Source organism: Colletotrichum acutatum (assembly GCF_030867785.1).
Source record: "Colletotrichum acutatum strain CBS 112980 chromosome Unknown BDZ83scaffold_20, whole genome shotgun sequence".
NCBI classification, from domain to species: Eukaryota; Fungi; Ascomycota; class Sordariomycetes; order Glomerellales; family Glomerellaceae; genus Colletotrichum; species Colletotrichum acutatum.
The window spans coordinates 220,119-247,643 of NW_026849014.1; the positions used below are offsets into that span (position 1 = coordinate 220,119).

The window sequence follows — 27,525 nt, forward strand, 5'->3', positions numbered from 1 at the left end:
TGCGGTAAACATCTACTTCGTATCAAAGGGTCTGTCGTTGTAGAACAGTAATCGTATTTACTGAGTAACACGGGCAGTCACTGCTATTCAGTGACTGTTGCTAATCACACTTCCGAACAAAGAGTATCGTAGGTAGGTACCTTAGTTAGTATTAACCGCCCTCGCTAAGGATCGCTAAATAAAGGAGTATAATGAAAGGTAACAGCACTTTTGTTCTAAAAACATGAATAACCTCTACTATTTCCCTGATTATTAAAAGCTTGAGAGCATGACTGCAAGATATAGAATCGCCACAATTTGGTTTCACGAAGCTATCTACCGGCACAAGCTGTTCAGAGATTCAAAGTCTCAAGAAAGAAAAACCTTCAGAGGTCAGAAAGCACCCCTGAGAACCGATTGCACCGCCGTCAAAGGTCATTGTTCGTGGAGCCCTTCTGGACAATCTGCCGAAGGGATAAAGACGCGAGACCATCCATGCACAGTTCAGAAAGAAGTATGATGATGGTCGCCTGATGACTTTGGACAGGGTAATTTGACTTATCTCATGAGGCCCAAAGGCACTGGAGACGAAGCGATGCCCTATAAACGCCGACACTAAGCCAGACCAGTCTCTTGCGGTACTGAAAGTACTCTAAGATATATCGTGCGTTTCTCCTGACTCTACAGTGACATTGAATTACGCTGCCTTATGTTGCCATCATCGAGTTAGCGACTGACATTCAGATTGCCTTACTTTGGGTCGTGAGAAAGAGGGATGGAGGGGTAAGGGGTGGGGGACTAACATCGGCTTCCCTGACGGCATATTTACCCCGCATAAGTGGGTACCGGAACGGAGGATGGCAGTTACGGCCCGGACTCCGGCGACCCGGGGGTGCATGTCCCCAGCCATTCTGAACGGTGTCGCAACGGCTTCGGTGGGCGTGGGTCAGCCCTCTGATACCCAGGGTCTAGCCGGTTGCGGGCTCGGAGCCGTCGGCCTCTCCACGACGTCCACGAGATGAAGTCAACGGATGTGGTCATCTGTGGCTCAAATGATACCTAGCAGTAACTGACTGCGAATGTGGCATTACTACAAGTGACTCTTTATAACGCGAAATATACCGCTAGACAACATATCTGCTTCATCATCTCGAAGCACCCATTCCCGTTTGTCGTACTTCTTTGGCCAAATGCCGTTTTTCCCAGGAGCAAGAATGCCGTTCGGATCCAGCGCATTCTTGATTGTTTCATTGAGCTTCACCTGGGCATTGTTGTTAAAGTTGTACGTATTTGCGATCTGGTCCATCAACGCTAGATGTGTTCTGTACTCGCCCCAACCACGTTCCGCACAGTCCTGAATCAGTTGCCGGATCAACCATCGTGCCTTTAAGCGCTGCTGAGGGTCTTCGCGGTTGAAGACAATGCACACAATGTGGTCTGACAACTCTCAGTATCGCGTATATCACAAGGTTGTCTGAAGGAATAGAGGGCTACTAACGCATTTCACGCATACCAATGGTGAAGGTGCCAATGAAGTCGAGCCCAGCCTCTGCGAATCTGCGCTTGGTGACCTCGTATTGGAGTTTGGCATCCTTCCCAGAAATCTTTGTGATGGGCGAAAAGAATAGGTGCGCGCCGTTTGGTAGCCAGCTGTCAAAAAGTGATTAGCTGACCAAATAACATTAATATCTTGATGTTATAGCCGGGCAACGGATAGGCGAGATATGATAGGGTGTTGATGAGCCACGTACCTCACCCAACGAAGCTCGTCCAGGGAAGGAACGCCTCGCAAGGTCTTCTCCCTTGTCTTCAAGACGCTATATGGTTCATTGCGATCCTCAGCAAGGAAGAACTTTGAGCCGGGAATTGTTAGAAAAGCGGCCTTGATGGTATCGAGAAAGAATTTCCGCACAGGCTCTGGGCCCTAAATGATGGGAGTTAGACATGGTTTTTGGAAACAGCGCCCGAAATGGCCATAGTTAGGCACTTTACATATACAGCGCCGTAGAAATTCCAACGACCAAGGTCCAGTTTGCTTGCTATTGCATCGAGATCTTCATCGGATAGTGGATCGGTCTTGTTCGTGTAAGAAGCCTTATTGCCAGCTACTGCGGCGTCCAAAAGTAAATGACGAATGGTAGGTACATTTTGAATGACCGTTTGCTGTGGTCATTACTCCTCATTAGTCTCCGTAAACAGATCAATGAATCAAGAGACAGAAATAGTCAACTCACTAGGCGCAATGGTCTTATAATATCGACAATTTCTGACAGGTCATCCTCGCGAGGGAACGTGATCATGTATGCTTGATATCCTCCAGGATTCGGCATCAACTTTCAGGGTAAAACTGTCAGCAGAGACAATCTTGGCTAAAGGTCAGGTTACTGAGGAGAAAGACATGGTTGACTAACCCACACTCCCATTTTGACAACGATGCCAAGGCTACTCTGGGAAAAGATTCCGTCGTTGTAAGGGCCGAATCCATAGTTGAACAGCTGCCAAGCAGAATTTGCCTTCTGTTCATGGGGCGGAAGGTCTAAGTTGCCCCTAGACGGGTCCGGAAGCGCTCCCATGCCAGTGCGGATGAGGGTGCCGTCGGGGAGAATGACCTCCATACCGCAGTGCATCATGAAGTGATCTGCTGAGCATCAGAGGTATGATCAACTTAGTACAATAGCCTCCACGACGACATCTTACCTCCATAAGGTGCTGTGAGATTTCCAGAGTAATCAGCCTACAACTTCTAGGTAAGGGTTGAGGCCAGCACTCAGCGCTTACTATAACCGACACCTCTCTCAAGGGTGTTCCCTGTGTACGTTAGTCATAGGCTACATGTAGGCAAGCCGTGATTACTACCAATAATTGAGCCGCCTCCAAGATCAGGTACCTAAATCAGTGGTCAGGAACACGCTTCATAATCCTTGAAATAGAAGAACGGACATCTAGCCACAGGTGTTCGCTGAGGCCAGTCTTGACAAGATGTTCGTAAAGACCAGCAAATGTGACCCCAGGCTCGACGAGAGCGTACGCTCCATCAACATTTACCTCGAGGACCTTGTTCAGATGCTTTCCGAGTTCTATACCGAGACTGCCTGGAACTCGCGGTGCTGCGCCGCCGTACCCCGTGTTGCGGCCAATGGAGAAGGGCCAGACGGGCATCTGCAGTTGGTTGCAAAGCCGCATCACATCTTGGACTTCGGGGACAGACCTAGGATTAACTATGGCGCACGATACGAAAAAGTCTCTTTCGTAGACAGCGTGCATGTCGTGGGACTTGCATGGGTCAATGTAGTCTCCGTCGGCCAGCTCCTTGTCCTCAGAGATGATGTCGAGGTTCTCTGCCCCTACGATGGGGACTACAGACTCGACGAAATGCTCAAAGGCATTCGCGTTCCAGCCGGGAGGAAGACGACGAGGTTGAGGGTAAGGCATTTTGTATGACGCTGAGGTATACGCTCAGCAATTGGATAAGATCGCTTGTTGGCGCGTGACGCGATAAGATGGTATTAAAGCAAGGAAGAAAGAGCTTTGATAGTACGCTGTCACTCACGGTATCACGATGTGTTGTCTTATAGATGCGGATTGAACATCCTCCAAGTGCTTCATCTCCTACCTGCGGTCACAACATCCGCCTCAATCCCGAGGCCGAGGTCAGGAGCCTGCCGATGCAGCACACCCTCTCGGGATATTCCTCACACAACTCCACTTCGAAAACCGCCGCTCTACTGCTCGTGTAATTGAAACTATCTCCGAGTGCGGGGCACCGGTAAGTTCTGACCACCGTGCTTGTCGATACCAGTTCATTTACCGAAGCCAACTGTGCTGTGTGTTCATCGCTCGAAAAATTTGGGTACGTGATTCAGACTGTTCCCCACAGGGTGTGGAGTTTGCTCCGACGTCTCTTCATTATGTTTGCCGGCATATTGTAGGCTTCAATCATCTGGCGATAGGTTCCTATGCAACATGCTATCGGAAAAGTCACCATGGCTGGTCGACCATATCCAATTGAGAGTACTGCCTGGAGTGAATCTTCCATATAAGTTCATGATGGATACGCGCAGTGGTACCATGTAAACGGCAAAGGAAACCCCTATCTATGTATCAAACGAACTCACCGTGTGAGGTCAAGCGATATTCCCAGATATTATCACTATTATTCACGCAGGAAAAAAGATGTTCCCCCCTCGACGCAACCCCCGAGCCTACCACGCGATGGGTTTATGTCCTCTGCCAGAGATATCATGGGCAATTGGAATTATGCGATGGTGTTTGCGGTTGTTCTACTCCTCTGGTCCTCTTCGACCATATGCAACGTCTTCTTCCATCCCCTCAGTAGTGTCCCGGGGCCATGGCTGGCCCGTTTCAGCGAAGCCTGGAGATCCCACAAGTACTTTCGAGGGACATGGCACCAAGATATTGTCCTACTGCATCGGAAGTACGGGAACGTCGTTCGCATTGCCCCAAACGAATTGAGCATTGTTGATGAAGCCGGTCTGAAGGCACTATACGGCCATGGTCAGAAAGTTGTAAAGGTCAGGAACCTAAGCTATAACCAGAATTTTGTCAATCTATGGCTTTTATTATCTGACTGTAGCTCACAGAGCAAATGGTACGATACTTGGACCGTTCCCAACATGAGTATGAGTTTCTTCGCCGTGAGGGACATCAAGACTCATCGGCATCTGCGGTCTCGCGTCTCGTCCGGGTACTCCATGACTTCCATCCAATCCATGGAGCCCTTGATACAAGGTGTCGCAATCTCCATGTGGCAGAGAATGGGAGAGTTTGCCGATAGGAATGCTCCGGTTCGCATGGATGAGTGGGCAAACTACTTCGCCTTTGACGTGGTTGGCAGCCTGGCCTTGGGAGGCCCTATCGGTTTCATCGAGAAGGGAAAGGATGTCGACGGCATCATCCGGTCAATCCATGACGGCTTCTGGCTCATGGCGAACATGGGCAACATGCCACTTCAAATGACGTGGTTCAACAATCGCATCGCACAGTGGGCCCTCAAGTCCTTTGGCGGCCAACGGCTCCAAGCCTTCTCCCGGTTTGTGGACTGGCTGGAGGTCCGCGTCGACGAGCGCTATCGAAATGGCCTCGGCTCCAAGCGGCGAGACATGTTGCAGCTGTTCATCGACGCTAGGGACATGTCGGGGCAGCCGGTCACGAAGGGCGATGTCATGATGGAAGGCGTCAATATTCTGGGCGCTGGAGCAGATACGACAACTGTTGGCATTCTTGCCACGCTGGGCTCGCTTCTTCTTCACCCCGAAGCGATCGTTCGGCTCCAGGCAGAAATTGATGAAGCGTACTGCTCTTTGGGACTCGAAAAGACAGGGCGAGACATTGAGTTCTTAGAGTCGTCCAAACTACCGTTCCTATCCGCCGTCATCAAAGAAAGTACGAGACTGCACCCTTCCATTCAGTATCAACTTCCCCGCGTGGTTGGTCCCGGAGGCTTGCAACTGGATGATGTGGCAGTGCCGGAAGGCACGATCTGTGGCATAAGTCCCGCTTCGATGAACAGGTCGATGGAAATATTTGGCCCAGACGCCGATGAGTGGAAGCCTGAGAGATGGATTGCGACTGATGCAAACCATGGGGAAAAGATCAAGTATTGGAACTCCCATTTGACAACGGTAAGAACACGTCCGAATCTCCCCCCTGTGTGGTCATCAGAGAGGGCAGCAAAGGGTGGCTAACGCGATTACAGTTCGGTATGGGAAGCAGAAGCTGCGTAGGGAAGAACTTGGCCACGGTCGAAATGCACAATTTCATTGCGCAGTTCTTCCGTAGATTTGATGCTTCGTTAGTGGATCTGGACCGCCCCTGGCAAACAAAGACGCAATGGTTTGCTTTTCAGAGGAACTTCTGGGTACGCGTAAAGCGTAGATGTTGATCTAGATCAGTGACTAGTGTTTAGCTCTCGGTTAGAAGATGAAATCAATCGGACAATGGAAAACCTCCAGATCAGCCCATACATGCACAGGCATCGCGTGAAATAGTGGTATCAACCAATAAACAGATAAGAAAGCCCTGTATTCGAGTTTCTGACAGAACTCAAGCTGCTTGTGTTGAATATCCATATCTCAGGTGAGGTACGTAAGGTAAGTAAAGTGGCATACTCGATAACCAGTGTGGCCAGAAATAGCCCTCCACGCCCCCTCTCTGCCGATCCTCCCGGCAAGGCGCGGTTCCCCGCAGATCCACATTGGGGGAACGTCCGGGGAAGCAAACGGTATTTCATGAAGATATAACCTTGAAGAACCATCACCCCCGATCACCCACGCGTCGTGTCTAGCCGCCCCATGATTCCCGACACTGATAATTTCATCAATCATGGCTTCCAGCACGCTATCTTCTCCTGCTGCCTCTGGCTTCTCCTGCCAAGTGTGTGACCGAAAGTTCACACGTCTCGAACATCTTCAACGCCACGAAGTGATGCGTATATAAGCCCAATCTCTCACCTTCCACGCTCAATGAAAGGAATTTCTGACATTGAGGCTCCGCCGCAGATAGCACCAGCCGCCCTTTCAACTGCCATTTCTGTTCGCAATCTTTCGGGCGCAGGCAAGTAAGCCCATTTCATGTGAAGGGACGACTAAGCTAAAGCCCAACTACATTCGGAACAGGGACGTTCTTAAACGTCATTTCAAGGCCTGCAAGGAGAGGCTTCGGGCCGATGTAGAAATTCCGCAGCTTCCTCAAAACACTAGAGGCAAGAAGAAGACAGCCTGCGATCGTTGCAGCCATCGCAAGCGAGCTTGCAGTTCTCAGTGGCCATGTCGTACTTGTCTAAAGGACAATAGGCCTTGCACATATACAGCACAGATCACCAGCGATGAGAACCATACTTTGGCTGCACATGATACACAACGGGATACATCACCTATGGCAGACAAGAACCGCAGCGATGCTAAATCAGGTACTCTGACGGAACGACCCATGGCCCAAGAATCTCCAGTTCCGACCACACCACTCGATGAGCGCGCTTCCAGCGACGGCCTATTTTACATGCCTGCGACTGAAGGCGTCATTCTAGAAACATATCTAGACGAACCTCTAACCGACGATTTAGACCTAGACGGTCCCTTCCATTATCATGCTGAGGAGCCGTCCGACTTGCTCATTCCCGGCCTGGTCTACTCTACATTCGACTTCCCATACGAGACTCAGGCACAGAACACAATCAAGTATCACTTCAACTATATGAAAAGGTTTACCAAGTTCGCGGGCCTGGCGCAGTCCTTTGAATGTGGCTCGCTCCAAGAACGACAGTTGCTACTCCAGCAGATGCGGAAACCAAACCTCAGGTGCGATGGTCGCATTTGGGACAGCTACTTACGCTCGGTATTCCCCCTCACCGCAGAGACTAACTCACTATGGCGTAGTAGCCAAAACCCTCCTGTCTCGTTCTCGACCGAATCCCAATACAGCCTCAATAACCGGCCCAACGATCAAATCCCCCAGTCTCATGTGGAGGAGGCTTCTGACGTGACGTTCAAAATTGTAGCAATGCTGAAAGACATCACCATCAGCAAACCAAGAGGTAGCAAAATCAACATCTCCTGGTCCAGCTCCATCGAGTTCTCCTGTCACAACTTCTTCTCCCCTCAAAGACTACAAGACAACCTCGAGCTGTTCTGGTCGTGTTGGTATCCTAACTGCCCCATCATTCACAAACCATCCTTCTCGACCTCCAACGCATCGCCCATGCTCATCGCCGCCATGGCCGTCTTGGGAGCATGCCTCTCTCCGTCGCCGAGCGTCCGCGCGAACGCCAACATTTGGTTCAATAGTGTAGAAGAACTCGCCTTCCTCGACGAGGCTCTTCTTGACGAGTCTATCACTGTTGACGATTCCATCTCATGTGACGATGACGCGGTCTATAGGCGCCTCGAAGCGATCCAAGCTGCCTACTTGGTTTGTCTGATACAGTATTGGGAGGGTGTTAAACCGAGTAAGCGTCGTATCCGGAGGAACAGATATGCTGTTGTCTTGGATGTAAGTCAGATCCAAATCTTGCACATAGTCCTCCCGTTACCAGCTGACCGCCCTTCGTTCAGGCAGCAAGAGACTTTGGTTTAGGTGATCTTTCCCGTCATAAGCTGCCGGTTGATTATTCCTCCACTTTCAGTTGGAAAAGGTTTGTATTACTGGAGATGCTTATTCGGTGAGTTACCATATAGAAGACATGGAATTCCCAAAAAGACAAGCAGAGGCTGATCTACGATACATAGAACTGGGACCTACATCTTCCTACTCGATGGTGCGTTTGTCATCTTCCACAACTCACCTCCGAGACTCGTCGTCGCCGAGATGAGAATGAGTCTCGTCTGCCCCGACTCTTGCTTCCAAGCGTCCTCTCAAGAAGAGTGCTTCGTTCTCCTACATAATTGGATCTCGAGCGAACCGAGACAAGCTCAGATGCGAGTCGTTGATCTCGTCGAGGCCATGTGCAACAACCACCTCAGCGACGAAGAAACTTGCCAAGGTCTAGCGGGTCTCAGCATGCTGAACCTGTTCACGGGCATCACTGGTATGTACCTTACTTCAGTTGAATCTTTCCTTTTGATAGTACTTCAGGTGTTGTTTACACGCAAACGAGGGCAGACGCTTACGCGATACAACTTAGCATTACACACCCTCGGCTTCCACTACGAGGTATCTCTCGCGCCCAACAGCGGGTCGTGGCACCTTCAGATGGGGTTGAACCGATGGATTTCGCTCTATGACCAGGCCGACAGCTGGGTTGTTGAAAATTCACCCGGTCTCCTGCTGTGCGACGAATTGTGGCGACGGCTGGGTTTCATACGCCACGCAAAGGAATTTTGGATGCTTGCTCAGTTGATGCTGGATAAGTCGCAACTTCCCTCTCGCCTAATTTTTCTTGGCATCTGCTGTTAGTGAATGAATGAGCCTACCACCAAATTACTAACAGCCGAAAACTCTTCACCTCTCCTTACCGGAGCCCGCATCCGCGATGGCCTCACAGCCGCCGTCGGGCACCGGACTGATGTCGGCCGACCAAGCCGACCCCGAACCAGGCTCCGGGACACCTCCGGAGCCGAACCCCACCTCAAGAGCTAAGCGACGCCGCGACGCCGAGGCACAGCCGACTCGGCCCAGCCTGACGGGAAGCCAGCTTGATGCCACCACCGACGCCCCTACCTCGGCCGAGGGGCCCGCAGCCTCTACCGCATCTGCTCCGAGCGGATCTGCCACAGGGTCCGTCTTGACAGCCCTTGCAGAAGAAGCTAGACAGTACGAGGCACGGAAAGACGTCTTTCTGACCATTGCACGGTCCGTCGACAGCGTTGTCGCCAGCTTTGACGGTTCTAGAAAGCAGATCGCGAAAGAAGCCACTGCCTATGTCATTCAAACCCTCAAGAGACTGATCAATCACGAGACAAGCCCAATAGCGGCCCGGAGTTGGGCGGCTGTCGTCGCACCGATGGCGGGCAACACCACTGCGGCGACCCGGAGCGGCCAGAGCTGCCAGAGCTCTGCCCGCCCGAAGGCCCCACTCCCCGCCCAGGATCAGCCGCAGGCGCAGCCGAAGGAGGACCTCCGCATCTTTGCCCGCGTCCCGGAAGAAAGCCTAGCGGCCGCTCGGAAGATCGCACCGTTCGCCGTACGACAGATCGTCTGTAAGGCCGTTGGCCTGGGGCTAGCGGACCTTCCCCACGTCTACCATGTCAGCACAGGTTACTCTCTGAAGCCGCGAAACAAGCAAATCCAGGAAAGACTACTTGCAAGTAAGGCAAAGCTGGCGGAATGCCTCGGCGCCCACCAAGTCGAGACGCCTATCAAGTGGTACACTTACGTTGTGCCGCGATGCCCAACAAAACTACACAGCATTGGCGGGGACGTCCTGGACCCAGCTACGCTCGTTGAGGATGAGGTCTTCGCACAGACAGGACAGAAGCCTGTCCTTGCCCGACCGTCCCGCCTTGGGCCCAACCCAGCCACGAACGAAATATCTTGGCTCATATCATTCACATCAGAGGTCACGCCCTTCAGGCTCTTCAACCAAAGCGGCAGATCTCTGCCCGTCAAGAAACGAAGGACGCTCATCCGACACGACCCCGGCTGCCAGGGCTACCACTCCAACCGGTTCTGCGGACGACGACTGATCTGCAGCAACTGCGGAAGACCTTCCGATTCACACGAAACGGGACCCTGCATGGCCAGGCCCCAGTGTGCCAACTGCTGCGGCCCCTTCCAAGCCAGCCACACAGACTGCCCAGCGAGGCCCTCGGTCGTAAACGGCGTCGTCTCCCTTCCCGGTCGAAAGGAGCGAGCTCGGATCCGGAAGGCCGGCCAGAAAGCATCGGACACTCTGTACAAGGCTACTCGATCCGACAGTAGCCAGGAGGCGGCAGGCGTCCCTACCTCCACCAGCCAGAACCAGCAACCCGGCGCCAAGCGCGCGCGCACGAGAACGCCCTCCGCAAGCTCGATCGTTTGCCTCGGTGACGGAAGCACTGACAGCAGCAGCATGGATGAAGACGAGGCGGACGAAGGCGAAGCCGAAGACTCCCCCGACAACGCCTACATCGACCGTCCCGTGCTACCCATGCCAAGCAGGAGCCAACGGGCAGCACAGAAGCCAAACTACAACGTCGCGAATGCCTACACCCACCTCGAACTCGACTCGGAGACGTAAGCCGAGAGCGGCGACCCCACGGATGCTACGCGTTGCGCAGGGCAACGTCGGAAAGATCTCCCCGGCGCACACGGCTTTCCTGCAGCTCTGCTGGGATGCTCAGATAGATGTGGTCCTCGTCCAGGAACCCTGGACGGGCTGGAAGGACGGTAAACGTGCAACTCAACACGCACCCGGGTTTCGACTCTTTCGTCCCGGTCGACTTCTGGGACAGCGAAGGAACCAGACCGAGAGTATTGACCTACACACGCAAGGGGATAGGGATGACGGTGGAGCAGCAGAGGCCTGTCCACACGAGAGACGTACTGTGGCTGGTGGTCGATAAAACGACGACTATCGTCAACGTGTACAGACAACCCCGCGACCCCCACAGCCGCACAACAGAGATACTGCTAGAACTCAAACCCCCGGAGCGAGCTTTGATCGCGGGTGACTTCAACGCGCACCACTACTCTTGGGAGCCCGGGACGAGGAACGGGAACCGGGGAGATGACATCGCAGGCTGGGCAGACGGCCACAATCTCTCTCTTATCAGCGAAGTTGGGGTGGCAACCCAGGATTGCGGACATGTCCTGGACCTGGCTTTCTCTAATATCCCTTTTGCGCACGCGCAGGTCAGCCCACAGTTACACCCGGGAGCTGACCACGAGGCCATCGTGGCCGTCATACCACTATTCAAACGCCCAGTGTCACAGGGAGAGGGCCACCCGCAGCCACGGCCACTGTCAGTGCCCGACTCGGCGCTGCCTCGGCTGAGAGACCTGATCGAAGGGGGGCTAGCTGCGATGCCCAATCTGGGGGATCAACCTACTCCGGAAGACCTGGACGGGCAGGCAAGTCACATCGTCGAGCTCTTCTCCCGAGCCATTGAGGCGGTCGGCAAGAAGAGAGGAAAACATGGTAAAGGCGCGGCTTGGTGGACGGAGGAATGCGCAGAGGCCCACAGAGCATACCGTGCTGCCCGCAACCAACAAGCCTGGGAGACGGAGCAAGATGCGCACCTTTATCTAATGGAGAAACGAAAGGCGTTCCTGAGCACGGTGAGGAAGGCTAAGCGAGCATACTGGGCCGGAAAGATCGATGGAGTCGCTTCAGACCGGGACCTGTACCAGATCATGGGTTGGCGGAAGGCGAGCCCACTGACCAGAGCACCCCCATTGGTTGTGGACAACCAGACGATCGAGGATACTGACGAAAAGGCCCAAGCGCTTCGGGAAGCCCTTCTCGACAGGTTTAGTGCGGAAGATGACGCACCGGGTAATCCGTTTGACGTACCCGTCGTCCCAAGGCGAGCGATTACTTGGCAGGACAATGTTAGCGGAGAAGAAGTGAAGACGGCCACCTTAACAAAGACAACGACCCCTGGTGTGGACGGGATCACCACGCGCCTCCTCCAGGCCTGCTGGGGCGTCATCTCGGAGCCGGTCAGGCAGCTATTCCAGTCCTGTATGCGGGCCGGCCACTTTCCTCTGCCTTTCCGCAGAGCTGAGGTGGTCATGATCCAGAAGGCCGGCAGGGATGCCTCCAAGCCCGGGTCCTGGCGGCCGATCGCGCTCCTCTCGTGCTTGGGCAAAGGACTCGAGAGACTAATAGCCAGAAGGATGGCTTCTCTGGCGATTGTCGAGCGCATCGTCAGTCCGCAACAGATCGGAGCTCTACAAGGCAGGTCAGCCGTCGATCTGACGACCTGCCTCGCCCACGATATCGAAACGGCCCTCCTAAAAGGGCTCACGGCGACGCTTCTGACTATGGACGTAAAAGGGGCGTTCGACTCCGTCCTTCGGAACCGGCTCGTCATTAGACTGCGTCAGCAGGGATGGCCACACGGCTTGATTAGACTCATCTTCAGCTTCTGCTGCAACCGCATCGCCAGAGTCCGACTGGAAGAAAGCACGACGGAATACTTTCCTCTGTCATGCGGGCTGCCTCAGGGGTCGCCACTATCTCCCATCGTCTTTCTGCTCTACATCGCGGAGATCCTTGAAGACGACCCGGACGCGCGATTCGGGTACGCGGACGACATCGCCACTCTGGCCATCAGCCCCTCCCTGGAGAGCAACGTCGCAATACTCAACCGAAGCGCAGCCGGCATTCTCAGATGGGGCTCGGAGAACAAGGTCTCCTTCGACCCGAGCAAGTGCGAGGTCATCCACTTTACTAGGAAGCACAGCCAGCCAGCGGAGCTGCCAGAGGTCAGGGCGGGGGATTTGGTGGTCAAGGCCTCGACAAATCCTGTACGCTGGCTGGGTGTCTGGTTCGACAAGAGACTGTCCTTCCGGCACCACGTCGACACAAGAGTAGCTGCGGCAAAGAAGGCAGCTCAACACCTGAGGCAGCTTACAAACACAAAGAGAGGACTGCCAGCGGCCGCCGTGCGAAAAGCCGTCGTCTCCTACGTACTGCCGATCGCGCTCTTCGGCGCCGAAACATGGTACGCAGGTATCACGAAGCCGGCTTCGAGACGCCAAGCGGAGACAGACACGAGTCCGCCTTTCCAAGGAAGACCCGTCAACACAGGCCAGAAGGGGCTCGTGCAGAAGATCGACAGCGTCATTACAGCGGCAGCAAGGATCGTTCTACCTGTCTGGAGGACAACGCCAACCAGTAGCCTCCTCCGAGACGCCGGCTTACCGTCAGCCAAAGTCGCCTTAGAAGGCGTCCGTTTACGGGCCGCAGTCCGACTGCAGAGGATTGATCGCCGACACCCGCTAGTCGCGCGGCTCTCCCAGCAGGGACAGCAACAGACGAGACTACAACGGACGGCTGAACTTCTGCCAAGATGCGGAAGACCAACGTTCCTCCAATCACAGTACCTGCCAAGCTCACAGGATCAGATAGTAGTTCAATGCAAAGAAGAGGCTGCGAAAGCTTTCGAGCGCTGGCTAAAGACAGTACCGGAAAGCCATATGATCGTCTTCTCGGACGGCTCCAGGGCGACGAACGGAGCCGTGGGGTACGGCTTCGTCATCTACCGAGACTCCAAACGCATAGCGCAAGGGTGCGGCCGACTCGGACTAGCAGAAGTGTTCGACGCCGAGGTCGAAGGGGCGCGAACCGGCCTCAGAAGGGCTCTGCTCACCAATCGCGGTCATCCAATCCACATATGTATCGACAACACCAGCGTTATACAAGGCATCCGCGGCAAGGCGCCGGACTCGTCACAAGACGCGTTCCTCGAAATCCAAGAAGCGGCCAGGATATTTGATATACGGACGCACTGGTCCCCGGGACACCAGGGCATCGAAGGAAACGAGGCCGCGGACCGGCTGGCCAAAGAAGGAACGACACTGCCGGCGCGGATGGGTCAAATGGCAACACTAGCGGGCATCAAGCGGCTTGCAAGGGAAAAATTACAAAGCCAGCACAGGAGATGGTGGTATAAAGAGCGAAGGCCGCGGTACGCGGACTTGGGGCTTGAGGCAGCTCTGTCCAGCCCTCCTGAACTGGCCTTGCCGCGGGCTACGTTACATCACCTGCTGGCGGCACGATCGGGTCACGGGGACTTCGAGCAATATCACCGACGTTTCAACCACGACGACGCTCTAATGATGTGCTCTTGTGGAGAGGCGAAAGACGTGGACCACCTGGTCTACTGTCGACTAACGCTGGCGAGGAGGCAACGGTGGCCGACCCTCCACTCTCGCAGTATGCCCGAGCCCATAGGCCCTATGGGATCTCTCGAGGCCTACTTCAAGAGATTAATCACCGACCCACGAGGCTTCGAGGCCTTTCTCCGCGTGACGGACTTCTTCCAGAAGATCTGTCTGCGGTAGCAGCATCCACACCTACGTAGGTGTGAGTGCGGACTACAAAGAACCTCCCGATTCCAAGGGACGATTTGGGAAAGAATGAAACTGGGGCACCAGCGGGAACCGGGGACAGACAGAACGCGTAGTGGCCACAAGGCATGATTTGGAGGACGATGTAAAGAGACGACGTACTGTAGAGTAGGTAGCCTTGGCTCACGGCCCTCCACGCCATATACCCTTCGGGAGGTCTGCGGTAAGGGCTCTAGCCCGGCCGCCACGGCGTTAAATACAACAACAACAACAACAACAGCTGGATAAGTCGCAAGTCGAGTTGAACACGGCTGGCCCAAGTGGTGGGCCGTTTGACAAGACCCGAGGTACGGTGTATGATGAGAATACCATGGATTATGTTCACAACTTGGTGCAAAGTCTTGGAGACTTGAAGATAGCTTAGGATGCCGGGTTTGTAATGTCTATATTGTCACTGAGCTGAAGCCATCGTTTCCTGTCTACATGCTCATACCATCTCTCGGCTTGGACTAATACTTTAGAGCACTCCGGGCCTCATGAATATGTAGCACAAATGTGTGGCTGTATACTAGGAGTTCCCCTCAAGACCACCACCGATCTGCTATAGCGTTGGTCTTCCATCTACTGGAATAAGCCATATGGAGGTGAACCCCAAAACGTGCAGGGCATTCCACTTGTGCACGCGTTTCCTTGAAGAAAGCTCTTCGACGACTTGCCTATAGTTCAAGACGACTGTATTTAATGTTCTATCTTAATCGAATGCCGTTCCCATCTGCCGTGAGTTGTGCCTCCAGGCGCGGGTGTCATGTATGTTGACAACACAGCGGCGGCATTTTCCCCACCCCAACGGCACATGGGTCTTTAACCACGACATAAGCTAGGGAGAATCGTCGGCGCCTGTAAGTAACCGAGGTTGAAACTCAATAGCGAGGTATTAGCTTTGATTGAGAGCCGGGACCAATTTTGAAACGAATTCACGTATCGCTTCATGGAAATCGAGTGGGCACCACCGTACGCTGAGCTTCAGAGGCCTGCTATTCCCTCCGAACTACCACATACGACCATACCCATTGGAAAATTCGGGATCCCGTCCGCTCTCCCATAGACAAGCCAATGAGGGCCGGATTAGTAGTTGGGTCGGTGACGACCAGCGAATACCTGGTGTTGTATGTTTTTGAAATTCTGTTTTGTGAAGCTGTCGTCGTTTTGTCCTGGTTGGTGACGATGGATAGCATGGGCGGATGCGGTGGGTTTTGGTGGTGGTGGCCGATGGGGGTTTTTGGCTTCTCCAACTTCCAGGTACGTACTATGGTTCTCTAATTATCATGCTAGCGCCGACCTGGGTCGCACATGCCCAGTCCGTTATATGGTGAAGGCGTATGGGCCTGTCCGATGGTGGGTATTAAACAGTAAATAAGTTTCAACCGTATCTGTCTCGCAGCGTCATGAGTGTATTCGATCAATTGAGGGATCAGCTACTGCGCTTTCAGGCGCTGCTGAGGGTCCACTGCGCTCAATTACTTCTAAATCGAGTAAGGCTGCCTACTAGTACGGGGTGGCAGTGGAGCTTACGTATAAGCTCGCACTGCCACCAGTGACCACTCCCGACTCATCAGGAATTGTAGACCAGCGAGATCACTGATATGCTGCGCGTCTCCTGTTTGTATTCCCGCCCTCGGGAGATGGGAAATATACTCGCACATATAAACATTCATGTCGCAACACTCAAATGAATATGAAGCGTGAGGTCGGCCCCCTGGATCACCGCAGGAGACGGACGCGTTGTCAGCCATGCGTCAGAAGGCGTATCAAGGTAAGTACCCATGAACGACTCATTCCCACACATGGCGTTACTTGGAACTCACGCATACGACCAAATAAGTGTCAAGGTGGTTCTCCCTGCGAGTACTGTACTCGAACCAAGAAAAAGTGCCTACCTCAAACCATCTCGGCGACCGGAGTGCACTTCATCAGCTCCGAATCCTGTGAAGAAACCATGCAAGTCGCTGGACTGTCGACACAAATCAATATACACAGCGATATCCCCTACCTCGACTATTTTGATCTATTCATGAAACGTTGTCTGTTCACAGACGAGTTCAATGGCTTGGCTGCCGACCTCTTACCCCTGGCCCAAACATGCTTGCCACTCGGGCAAGTGCTCACAGCGATCGGCGCACTTGAAGCCAGCCGGCGAGCAACCGTGAAGTCCTCTCGTGGGCAGCAGTCACCTTACACCGTTGCCTTTGCGTCGTACGGGGAATCCATCAAGACGCTCCGAGCTCGACTGCAGGTACCAGACGCATTCCGCTGCGGTGGAGTTCTCTGGTGTACGCTACTTCTCGGGCTATTCGAGGTGATACTCCAACCATTGTTCTCTCTCTTTTGCATCCTATTTACTGACCGTCGTTGAAAGTTGATGATTGAAACTTCTGGAGACCGGTGGGCTAAGCACATGCTCTACGGGACAGCTAGGATCATCCAGAGTGTAGCAGCAACGAGACGGTCGTGCCAACTTGACAGGAGACTCTTCGGAGCATTTAGATCGCTCGAGGCCAACAGAGCTATTATGTACGGAGAAGATACGTTTTTGTCGCAGGAGCCGTGGTCAAAGTCTCGACGAGAGCTTGTCGCAAACCCGGCAAGTCAAGTAGAGACAACCTTCGACCTCCTGATCGAAATCTCTTCCTTTAGTAAAGCGTAAGTAAAGCCGCATTCTTACTAAGTTTGAATCAAAGCTCAAAACATGGTATAGGTTCTTTGACCGAATCGAGTCAATTCCGGAGGCACTACGACCTGGGCACCCGGCGATGCAGGCTCTAGCTGAGGAAGGTCGGTGTTTCCAGCAGCGATTTCGCAGCTGGCACGACCAGATGATACTGCATGATGATCACCATGATCCGTATTGCATGCTAGCTTTATCAAACTACAATGCTCTCCAGCTGTTTTTGTCGATGAACTATACCTTCTATACATGTTGGGAGGAGCAAGATATTCCCTCGCTGAGAGCACATGAAGTCGAGGCTCACGTAACCGCTGTGGTAGCTCTGTCCAACCAGATCCTCGAACATTCAAACATGCCGGGAGTGTTACTTCTGTTCCCTCTCCGAATGGCCGGGGCAAACACAAGTCAGTCTTCGCAAAAGGAAGAGACTGTGAGATTGCTTGACAGAATAGCACAAAAAGGGTTTGCAGTCTCGGGAAGAATCAAAAGGGATTTGCAGGAGTTGTGGGAATACCGGCACGCAGAAAGAGTACGAGACGATATTTCAAAGCAGGAGTCTCTCTGCATCGAGAAATAAGTTACAGGACGAATGTAAAGTACAACAAGCCGACCTTGCTTGACACGAGTATTTGAGCACCAGGTAAACCTGGTTCAAACCTCACTTCGCCAGAATGTTGAAGAACTCCATGATCACCCGGGTTCGCAAGTCGGGGGCAAAGTAGTCGTAGCCAACGACAACATCGCATTCATTGACGTAAACCGTCACCGGAATGGCGTCCTGGTACATGATGCTCCACTGAACAAATGGTCAGCTCGACGGTTCACGGGAGAGAAATTGAGATGGCAGAGAGGGTCTCTTACCGCGGCAACAGGCGATGGGATGAAATTTCTCTGTACCAGTCCTTCATAGACTGCTCCGGCTTCGACCAGAATATTACTCTGGAAGATGGGAAAATTCGAATTCACATAACCCCTCCACACGCTCGGGGTGGTGGAGTTTGGGCCATACGTCGTCATCGTGTTGTCCACGAGGCCTGACTCGCTAACGTTGGAATAGTCAAAGAGGGACCACGAAATCTGACCCTCGTAGGCTTCGCCCACACGGACAAAAGCTCCAGAAGGGGAGTTGTCGATGTAGCCAGTCGTGATATGCGACAGGTTCGCATTCCTAGCTCTCGCGATTAGAAAGGATGTAATATTTTTGCCGGCCAGAAGAAAGTTACCATTTATGCTGAACAAAACTGGCCTGATACTCTGGCTTGATCAGAGGTGGCTGTGGCTGTTCGAAGCCGGCAGAGAAGGTGATCATGGATGACGGGAAGGCAGGGCAACCGGGGTATGATGGGAGACATGTTGCTCCAATCGTTGTCGCGGCAAGGGCAGTGAGAAGGAAGTGGTAGGATTGCATTGTGAAGTGCGACGAGGTCTCAGATGAGATGCTTAGAAGTGAGAATGATGAGTGTTTTCGGCTCCAATATTCAGATATTTGTTCCTCTTTTTATACGTTGGGAGCATTATACTTCTTCAGCGTAGATATTCAAGTGCGTTCTATAGCTACCAGTTCGGGATAGCTGACCCCACTCACTAGGAGCGTGGCGGTGCAATATCGCGACCGGGAGAACCGTCAAATCGCGCTCGATTGTTTCCTGCCATGTTCGAGAAAGGGAAGACCATATGGAAAAAGGGGTGTGAGCCCGCCTGACGGTGGCCATTGAACAACGATGAACATGTTTTCATTGGATCAGTCTCGTGGCGTAATGAATCTATTCCACCACAAAGACTGTTCGGCATGACTAGACCACCATTGATACAGCTGCCATAACAGCTAGCTCGTCTTCTTCTCCTCGTCCTGAGGCACATACGTCTGCCAGGATTTATCACCCATAATGCCATCAATCCTGTTCAGCTTGGCCACCACGTCCGCACGGTCTGTGAGGTGCCTCTTGATATGGATCGTGGTTTGGTAGAGAATAACTAGGGCAGAACGGCGTCAGCACATAACAGAAGAACCAGGGGTGAAGGCATGTTGACTCACTCGCAGGCACAATGACCCAAGGAGCATTGAAACCAATGTAGTAGACCCAAAAGTACAGGAAATCGGGTCTGCTGTGCGATACTCCATTGGAATAGAACTCGATTAAGCTGGTTGAGTAGTAGAGAACCACACCGTACAGGTGCCCGACACTCATGATGATCTGAAAAGGGTAACGCAACTGATTTCGCTTGGCAGTAGTGATGACAATGGCCCAACAGAGTGGTCCCCATACGAGCTGGGATCTCGGTCAACATCGGGATCTTCGCAATGCTAAGAATTAGGGCGACTTACCACTGTAAAAGACTCAACACAGAGCATGAATGGATCAGAGGTCAGGTAGCGGGAGTCGGAGAGTGCATACTCCTTCCATAGCTGGCCAAAGAGACTCTGATCACTCGCAAGGCTCTTGTGGTTAAGGATGAAGTATCCTACGGAGGCGTTAGACTTGGCCTAGAGGGAACCAAAGGTTTGGGGACACACCTTCGAAGAAACAGTGGAGGAACCCGCCTATTTAGAAGAGACAATTAACTAGAGTTGGACGAGCGATGCTCCAAGCACCACTCACATAGAGAGAACCAGGCTACGGTAAGCTGGTCCGGAACTGTCAGCTGAGGATAGGCATTTCTAGCGCCCGCGACGGCTGTAAAGACAACGAAAGATATTATGCTCCCGAAGAATACGAGCAGGCTGAGAACGGAGTTTTTGTTGGCGACATAGTGCGGTAGGGCAGCGGTAACTGGGTAGTAAGGATGCGCAAAGGCGGCAGCGGCGTCTGTCACGTTATCCATTTTGGATTGGTGCTCAGTGTGATTATTCCAAGAGTTTATGCATGCGTAGCGTAAGACGCTGTTTGCAGTGATGCCAGACTTTCGTCGTCTTGTTTGCGAGGTGGTTGGAGTTGGGGTTTGATTTTAAGTTGAATGGGGTTCCCCGTTCTTGAAGATCGCTAGAAGACTTGCCTGCTGAACCAGGGTCCAAGTTGCCTGATCAATGCCAGACACACCTTCCACCCAGCATTGGGCAACAACTACTTGCATCCGACTATTTCTCAAAGTGATAAGAATGTCGAATTGAGGTCTGGAAGGATTGCTCAGGTCAAGGTCCAATTCTACTTACTTCTTCGTGCAGATGGTTCAATAAGGTACCTAAGATGCACGGATCCCTTGCATCACTAGCACCTGTCAGTACCTCGGCGATCTAGTGGTGCCTGGTGACTTTATTCCTAGCTCTTTCTATGTCCCGTTACGACGGTACAGACAAATTGGAAATTTCTAGGTTGGAAGCAGCAGCATCGTCATTGCTCGAGAAATGGGATGAACTCTAAGGTGGAAGTGGTCGCCCTGCCCTACCATGGTAGCTCATCGTATCCGAAAAAGGAAATCGGACCGCCGATCTTCCGCTGCTCGGGGGCCGCCCGCAGCAGACAGCCGCTCCTTGCTGCCAACTATTCAACCTCGTGGCACGCTTATCCATACTTTCATCCTCCGAAACGACTTCAATCTGTCTCCGAGAAAAGGCCTGACTCACTCGCCCCAACACCCATTACAAGCCGGACCTATAACCTATCTACTTAAATACTCAACATGGGTGACGTTCCAGTTGAAGAGGCACCTTTCCCGCTCACAGACGTCGATAAGTGGGTCCTCTCACAGACAGATGAGGAGTTTAAGAAGCATGGCTGGGAGGAGCTCAAGGAGATTATTGGTAAGGGCGTTTGCCTTGCGTCGTTTATAGATACTCTGTTTCAAAGATCTAATTAGACACTAGCGACGAATAAGCTCGAGGTTTTGAAGCGAAAGCCGTCCGACCTTCGTCGATACATGAAATGGACGGCCGAGACCAAGGCCGAGTACGGCTCCATGACCAAGTTCCTTCTCACAAACCGCCTGCCCAAACCCTGGGGCGAACCACCATTTACCCCCAAGTCTACCGTGCCTTTTGAGGATCCTTCCGACTACCGCGTTCTTGTGAACGACTGGCCGTATGGACTTGACCCGAGTATCACCCATATCGTGGTCTGGTCGCGCACCATCATCCCTACAGACCCTGAGACCGGGGACATGACAGTAGAGAGCAGGCGCACTGTCAAGGATTTTATTGACAGGTACTTTGTCAAAAATCTTGGTGATGTCGAAGAAGACAGGGTTATCTGGTTCAAGAATTGGGTCGCCCTTCAGAGCGTGCGGGCCTTGGAGCACATCCACGTGCTGGTGCGAGACGTCGACCCAGAAGTCATCAAGAAGTGGTCTGAGGAGCAATCCTGGCACAGATAGACCTCGTCGCTGCATTCTCGATAGAACATGATAGATAATCTGGCTCGTAGCGCTCGCGACCTAAACAATACAAGATGTGACTTTGACTATGCGGCCCGACGCTGTCTTCTGTTGGCAGGCGGGGCGGGCCCTTCGCTGTTCGCAGCGCCCATTTGAGCCATACGCTTGCCAGCTCCGAGCAAGCCGTATCCAGCGTATGCGCCGTAGGCGGGCACGGCGAGCCACAGGAACCAACCCCAGTTGCCGAACAAGATGACGAGAACGACAGAGGCCCAAGTGACCCATACGACGTCGAACATGTACTCAGTCAAGCCCGCGGCGGCCAAGTCCTCGCCAGAGGTCTTGAGGCCTCCTCCCACGTCATACTTGGGACGTCCAGATTTCTCCAGAACGTACTCGCAGATCAAGGCGGGAGCAGAGAGCAAGATGAACCAGAAGAGAGACCGGGACTTGAAGATGAAGTAGAAGATGAGAAAGGCGACGTTGACAACGGCGGAACCGATGTGGAGGTTGTTCAAGGTGGTGGCGTTGGATTTGGCCCTGTCCTTCTTTGCCTTTTGCGCCATGATGGAGGTTGCTGAGGGTTGTTTCGTGGGGTGTCAAGTTGGATGCAAGGTACGGAGTAAGGTATTGTGACGATAAGAGGCCTCGAGAACGTGAGTGAGGTCAAGTCAATTAAGTTAATGATGTCGGTCTTTGAAAGTGGGGTCCAACGTTCCTGTGAGTAAAAGACAGGTTGCGACCTGGCTGGAATTGAGGCTGAAAGGATCAAGGTGACGAAATTCCAGAGAAGCAGTTAAGGCGGATGGCTGATAGTGTGGCTTAGGCACGGCGGGACCCAATGGAACGGGCAGACGGCGAGAAGTGGAGCCCCGGGAATGGAAGCGAAAAGTGGCGGGTAAATTGTCTCTGGCGCAAGGGGAAAGGCACGGGGGAGGCGTTGTGACTGCGACAGCGACTCGGACACTGGACGGGCTGGCAGGTGGGGGGCTAGCGGCAGGGGGGTTGGTTGGTTGGTCAGGTCAGGTACCTAGGTACCTTTTGGTAGGCGCTTCATCTGGTCGGGTTGCTGGGCAAAGGCGACGGCGGTCGCTGAGGTATCATTTGAGCCAATCAAATGTGCGGTGTCACCACACCAAGCGCGACCTAAGGAAGGAAACGCCGCAGTCAGGTCAACACACCATCGTCCAGACTTGGAGCAAGAGACGCTGACTGGACATGCACACAATGGCAAGCCGCAACATGGCCTTGGATCTGGACCTTTAGTGACACCTTCACGACCATCTTTACAGAGTACCTCTCTCTCTTCCCCCTTCCCTCCTGCCATCCCACGCAATAGTGCACGGCTGATCTGGCCTGACGTCTGTTGATCTGACGAGCTACGGAGAATTCTTACTTCGCTCACTCTCAGTCTCGTCCGTCACCAGCCTCCCGCCTGGCTGTTTCCTTCTGGACAGCAACCCCCCATCCTCCCCTCCATCCTGTTCACTTCCACTTCACTCGTTCCCTGAGGAGACTTTTGCCGTGCCCATCTCGCTACATTATCGTTGCGCCCGTTTTGCTTTCTTTTTGGTGCGCTCTGTTTAGTCAGTCAGATGGACCGCGGATTTTGTCTTGTGTTGCTGCAAAGAGCCGTTACTGCTGCACTTTGACTGAGTTCACTCACTGCTCGCCTGTTGCCGAACCCAAACAACAATCCACGGGGGCCCACCACGCAACGAACGCCTTCTTCGCTCCGACAGGCAACAATCCGCAAACTGCCCATTGAACCACCTCTACGACTTCACGAACCTCGCCGTCGTCTTTTGCAGCATTTACCGATTCAATTCGACCTTGCCCTCTCGCCTTCTGCTGCTTTTTAATTGTTAATCCTCAATCACCTGTCGACACAAACGCGCTTCCAGCATCCTTGCTGCTCTCGGCCTCAGGCTCTGCGCGAACGCCCACCTCGAAGTTCACGGACGCAACTTTTTGCGCCTGCACAAAATCCTATACCCAAGCTCGACAGAGCCCGAACAACGCTTCCCGACCAAAGCTGCACGCCCAGTGCATCGGGACGCTACCGAGGATCGCGATTCCCAGCCTTCAAATTCGACAGTTCCTGCACCACCCGCGAGATCCCATGGCCATAATCTGCCGTGGACGTTAACCCTCCTCCACCGAACCGCCCACCTCTTTTCCACCGCCCACCGAGAATGGCGCCCACGAGTGCCGCCATAACAGGGCTGCTGCGGCAGGTAGTGTACTACCATGTCGACAATAATGCCTATGAGAACGCCCTCTTTTTCGCCGAGAGGCTAAGCGCCCAAGATCCCAAGTCGAGCGAGTCTGCACATCTCCTGGCACTATGCCACTTACGTCTCGGCGACCATCGAACTGCCTTCGAAGTTAGCAGGCCATCAGCTTCCCGTGGAACGAACCTGGGTGCTGCCTGGGTATTTGCGCATGCATGCGTCAAAATGGAACGATACAAAGACGGCATCAATGCCCTAGAAAAAGCACGGGAGAAATGGATCGGCAAGACGAACATGGGCAAGCACACCACCTCGACTCGCTCGCTCTACCCAGACGAAGCTGCGGTTCTGTGTCTGTTGGGAAAGCTGTACCGGGCGTACGATGACAAGCGAAGGGCAGTCGAATGTTTCGAGACTGCAGTGAGAGTCAATCCTTTCATGTGGGATGCCTTCCAGGCACTTAGCGACATGGGCGTGAAGTTGCGCGTACCGAATATTTTCCAGGTCACCGATCCTCTCGTTCATTGTTTTGAACAGGAGCAAGGAGTATTGCCTCAGGAGCCAAAGGAGAGCTCGGCAAACTCCTTCGAGCCCAAACGCCCTCCGATTCGATCAACGGCGGATTCATCTGACCCATTCAACCTCCATCGATCCTCTACATATCAGGATATGCCTTATAGTGCCAATCTTTTCTCCGCGGAAGCAGAGGAGAATGACTTCATGTCAAAAATCACAGCAGCAAGATCCAGACTAGCCCCACCGTCCACGAGTAACGGTGAACTCGACCTCATGGAAACACCCACCGGCCCAGTGTCTATGCCGGAGGTCCCTACAATGCGTTCAGCTTTCAACGCTGCGGAGCCCCCGCAAGCGCCGCCACGGAGGACAAGAACAGCCCACGCCGTGGATCCCAGCCTTTTCGAAGCCCCACCGAAGGTCAGTTACAAACTAGGTGCCAAAAGAAGTACCAGAAGCCAAGACAAGGACTCAGTCGAGCTGCATTCCGACACCGGGACCGGCACTCTGCGGTCGACCATGGCACCCACGGAGCGGAAGAGGACGGTTTCGGGCCACCCGGTATCTAGGCAACACACGGAAGAAGCCAACGCACCTGCACAACGGAGAAGTGCCAGGCTTAACATGTTCAACAAACCCTCAATTGCTAAAGCGAATTCCGGTGCCGCTACCATCGGCGCCGCAGCAACTCGTGAGCTGAAGAAGGCTAGACCCCAGATCTCACGGATAATGCGACCTGGCTCTAGTGGCTCCAGTGTTGGCAGGGTCGTGAGCGGCAATCGCAAACCGATTGAGGACAGTGGTATGGATGTCGATCACGCCGAGACCACTCGTGTGAGAGAGCCTCACGCGGTGCAGCATGCAGTACCGAAAGCTGCCTCACACGAACTCGACAACGTCAGGATCGAGGAAGCTTTGAGATGGGTCATGGAGTTGCTCAAGAAATTCGCCTCTGGGTACTACTCACTCAAAGCGTTCCGGTGTCAGGAGGCGCTGCAGTTCTATGCTTCCCTACCCAGGAGCCAGCAAGATACACCTTGGGTGTTGGCGCAAATGGGCCGAGCGCATCACGAACAGGGGTCGTACAAGGACGCCGAGAAGTACTTCAGAAAATTGCGTGTGGTGGCGCCCACGCGGATGGACGATATGGAAATCTACTCGACGATTCTTTGGCATCTCAAACGGGAGACGGACTTGTCCTTCTTGGCTCATGAGCTGGTCGATGCTGACTGGACATCTCCACAAGCCTGGTGCGCTCTCGGCAATGCTTGGTCGTTGGCAAGAGAGCATGAAATGGCTTTGCGCTGCTTTAAGCGAGCGACGCAGCTGAACCCCAAGTTTGCATATGCCTTCACGCTTCAAGGCCACGAGCACGTGGCCAACGAAGAGTACGAAAAGGCTCTCAGCGCCTTCCGCAAGGCTGTCACGGCGGACCGACGCCACTACAACGCGTACTACGGCATTGGCCAGGTCTTTGAGAAACTGGGCAATTACGAAAAGGCCTACGTTCACTTCCATACGGCATCCGATATTAACCCGACCAATGCGGTCCTCATCTGCCGTATCGGGGCGATCCTGGAAAGGCAAAAGCAAATGATTGCTGCGCTGCAATTTTACACCAAAGCGACAGACCTAGCACCGCGTGCACCCATAGTACGGTACAAAAAAGCACGCGCACTGATGAGTCTGGGCAAGATAGATCTTGCGGAGAAAGAGTTGCTCATATTGAAGGATGTGGCCCCTGATGAGGCCATGGTGCACTTCCTTCTCGGCAAGTTGTACAGGAGCCTCAACGAGAAGCAAATGGCGGTGCGCGCTTTCAGCAACGCTCTTGCTTTGGATCCAAAGGTATGGTTACCCAATCAGGGCAGCAAGGCAGACATTTGAGCTAACAGTCTGAGCAGGCCAGTCAATCGATCAAGGACGCTATCGAGAGTATCGAGGATGACATGGGTATGGAAGACTCCATGATGACATAGGATGACAGGAGAAAGAAGGTCGTCTTCGACTAAGGCTTTTTTGCCCTACCGTACCGACAGGAGCGGAAGGGCGTCGGCGATTGTGTGTGCGTTTTCTGTGGGGGGTGCGAGAATTGGCAACGAGGCCGGGTACCCACGACTTGACGAAAGCGAGTTTTGGCCAAGCTTTGAATTTGGGCATGGTATAACAGCACGATGATACGGATTCATGTTGCATGCTGCATGGCATCGGCGTTTAGGAAAGTAAAGCAGGGTTGCATATTGGCTTGCTTGGGGGAGGGCTGAATGGATGACCCTCTTGTATATTAGCGCCCTATGAGGCGCCGCAGTAGTGACTGATACGACAGATCGCTGGTCATGAAAAGTTATGCATCACCTAACTTTGATAGTCTTTGCCTTGTGGTGTATGGCAATGGATGAAGCACGCAGAAAAGCGACTGAGAAAAGTAGGTGCAAGTATCCTGATCATACCAGTCGCGTCAAGTGACACTACCTGCCGACCACCTTAAGCGGCAGATTACCAAGGTCTAACGTAATGATCCATGTCGCGTCAGATCTACCTTAGGCTTTAGAGGCCGGCCACTTCATTACCGGGGGCGAAGTGTGCCGTGAACCTGGCCTCCTGGGCTGTCAAAATCTTTTGAGAAAGGCCATTACCCCAGATTATGAGTCGCAGATGAGACTTGTTCCTCGATCCGAATTTCCAAGAGGCAGGGTTGAAAAAAATACTACTAGTATTTAGTCTAGTATAAGTATAATTAAGTAAGTCTAGTATTAGTACCTAAATCTAGTACTAAGCCTAGTATAGATAAGTATTAGTATCATATCAAAAAGTATTAGTATACTTAAGTAAGTATTAGTATACTAATTAGTATTTTTATATAACGTAATTATATAGAAAATAATATAAAAATACGTTATTACGTAATATTTTAATAATATTATTTTATTTTTATTTATTTTTATTAAATTTAAGTATAATTGCGTAATAATTATAGTACTATTAGTATACTATTAGTATACTAATACTAAGGCTAGTATTGCTTGGTATACTAATACTAAACTAGGCTAGTATTAGTACTACCCAATACTAGACTTATTAGTATTAGTACTGCCCAATACTTACTTAAGTATACTTTTTTTCAACCCTGCCAAGAGGTGCCCACGTCATGTGAATCGGCAGAGGGGGTTGATTTACGGGACTCCCCTTGCAATTGCATGAACACCCAGCACCGGGGAGCAGGTTGGAAAATTGGACCAATCAAAAATAAGTCTCGCTGAGCAAAAGAAACGTGGAAGGTGAAAGCGGTCGGCAAATCGGGAGCGGCAATGA

The 27,525-nt window shown here is 52.8% G+C and overlaps 9 protein-coding genes across 9 annotated transcripts; 5 read left to right on the forward strand and 4 right to left on the reverse strand.

Moving 5' to 3' along the window:
- Positions 1–949: 949 nt before the first annotated feature.
- BDZ83DRAFT_768677 (vanillyl-alcohol oxidase) lies at positions 950–3,411 on the reverse strand (the record flags this gene model as incomplete). Its single annotated transcript, XM_060515314.1, has 7 exons — positions 950–1,416; positions 1,478–1,541; positions 1,972–2,142; positions 2,214–2,312; positions 2,391–2,617; positions 2,812–2,866; positions 2,920–3,411. 7 exons carry the CDS (start codon positions 3,409–3,411, stop codon positions 1,070–1,072), a joined length of 1,455 nt encoding a protein of 484 aa, XP_060368047.1. The 3' UTR covers positions 950–1,069.
- Positions 3,412–4,613: 1,202 nt separating this feature from the next.
- On the forward strand, positions 4,614–6,066 carry BDZ83DRAFT_768679 (cytochrome P450; the record flags this gene model as incomplete). The annotated part of the gene is made up of 2 exons (XM_060515315.1): positions 4,614–5,621; positions 5,696–6,066. 2 exons carry the CDS (start codon positions 4,614–4,616, stop codon positions 5,879–5,881), a joined length of 1,194 nt encoding a protein of 397 aa, XP_060368048.1. The 3' UTR covers positions 5,882–6,066.
- Positions 6,067–7,179: 1,113 nt separating this feature from the next.
- On the forward strand, positions 7,180–8,847 carry BDZ83DRAFT_665526 (uncharacterized protein; the record flags this gene model as incomplete). The annotated part of the gene is made up of 5 exons (XM_060511087.1): positions 7,180–7,259; positions 7,419–7,990; positions 8,053–8,155; positions 8,223–8,521; positions 8,618–8,847. Coding segments are annotated over exons 1-5 (1,272 nt in total), but the record flags the coding sequence as incomplete, so codon positions are not given.
- Positions 8,848–16,031: 7,184 nt separating this feature from the next.
- Positions 16,032–17,825, forward strand: BDZ83DRAFT_170097 (fungal-specific transcription factor domain-containing protein). The gene is made up of 4 exons (XM_060501462.1): positions 16,032–16,243; positions 16,313–16,786; positions 16,847–17,130; positions 17,186–17,825. Exons 1-4 carry the CDS (start codon positions 16,160–16,162, stop codon positions 17,730–17,732), a joined length of 1,389 nt encoding a protein of 462 aa, XP_060368050.1. The 5' UTR covers positions 16,032–16,159; the 3' UTR covers positions 17,733–17,825.
- BDZ83DRAFT_717380 (uncharacterized protein) lies at positions 17,814–18,563 on the reverse strand (the record flags this gene model as incomplete). The annotated part of the gene is made up of 3 exons (XM_060511943.1): positions 17,814–17,951; positions 18,017–18,323; positions 18,379–18,563. 3 exons carry the CDS (start codon positions 18,561–18,563, stop codon positions 17,814–17,816), a joined length of 630 nt encoding a protein of 209 aa, XP_060368051.1.
- Positions 18,564–18,771: 208 nt separating this feature from the next.
- Positions 18,772–20,259, reverse strand: BDZ83DRAFT_170106 (Emopamil binding protein-domain-containing protein). The gene is made up of 5 exons (XM_060501463.1): positions 19,756–20,259; positions 19,671–19,697; positions 19,482–19,618; positions 19,191–19,425; positions 18,772–19,129 (listed from the first exon to the last, which is right to left on the reverse strand). Exons 1-5 carry the CDS (start codon positions 19,976–19,978, stop codon positions 18,981–18,983), a joined length of 771 nt encoding a protein of 256 aa, XP_060368052.1. The 5' UTR covers positions 19,979–20,259; the 3' UTR covers positions 18,772–18,980.
- Positions 20,260–20,773: 514 nt separating this feature from the next.
- On the forward strand, positions 20,774–21,463 carry BDZ83DRAFT_571417 (uncharacterized protein; the record flags this gene model as incomplete). Its single annotated transcript, XM_060504407.1, has 2 exons — positions 20,774–20,894; positions 20,958–21,463. The coding sequence occupies 2 exons, from the start codon at positions 20,774–20,776 to the stop codon at positions 21,461–21,463; spliced, it is 627 nt and encodes a 208-aa protein (XP_060368053.1).
- An 86-nt stretch (positions 21,464–21,549) lies between these two features.
- On the reverse strand, positions 21,550–22,029 carry BDZ83DRAFT_571255 (uncharacterized protein; the record flags this gene model as incomplete). The annotated part of the gene is made up of 1 exon (XM_060504389.1): positions 21,550–22,029. The coding sequence occupies one exon, from the start codon at positions 22,027–22,029 to the stop codon at positions 21,550–21,552; it is 480 nt and encodes a 159-aa protein (XP_060368054.1).
- A 1,629-nt stretch (positions 22,030–23,658) lies between these two features.
- BDZ83DRAFT_571305 (tetratricopeptide) lies at positions 23,659–26,192 on the forward strand (the record flags this gene model as incomplete). Its single annotated transcript, XM_060504396.1, has 2 exons — positions 23,659–26,061; positions 26,118–26,192. The coding sequence occupies 2 exons, from the start codon at positions 23,659–23,661 to the stop codon at positions 26,190–26,192; spliced, it is 2,478 nt and encodes an 825-aa protein (XP_060368055.1).
- Positions 26,193–27,525: the final 1,333 nt, after the last annotated feature.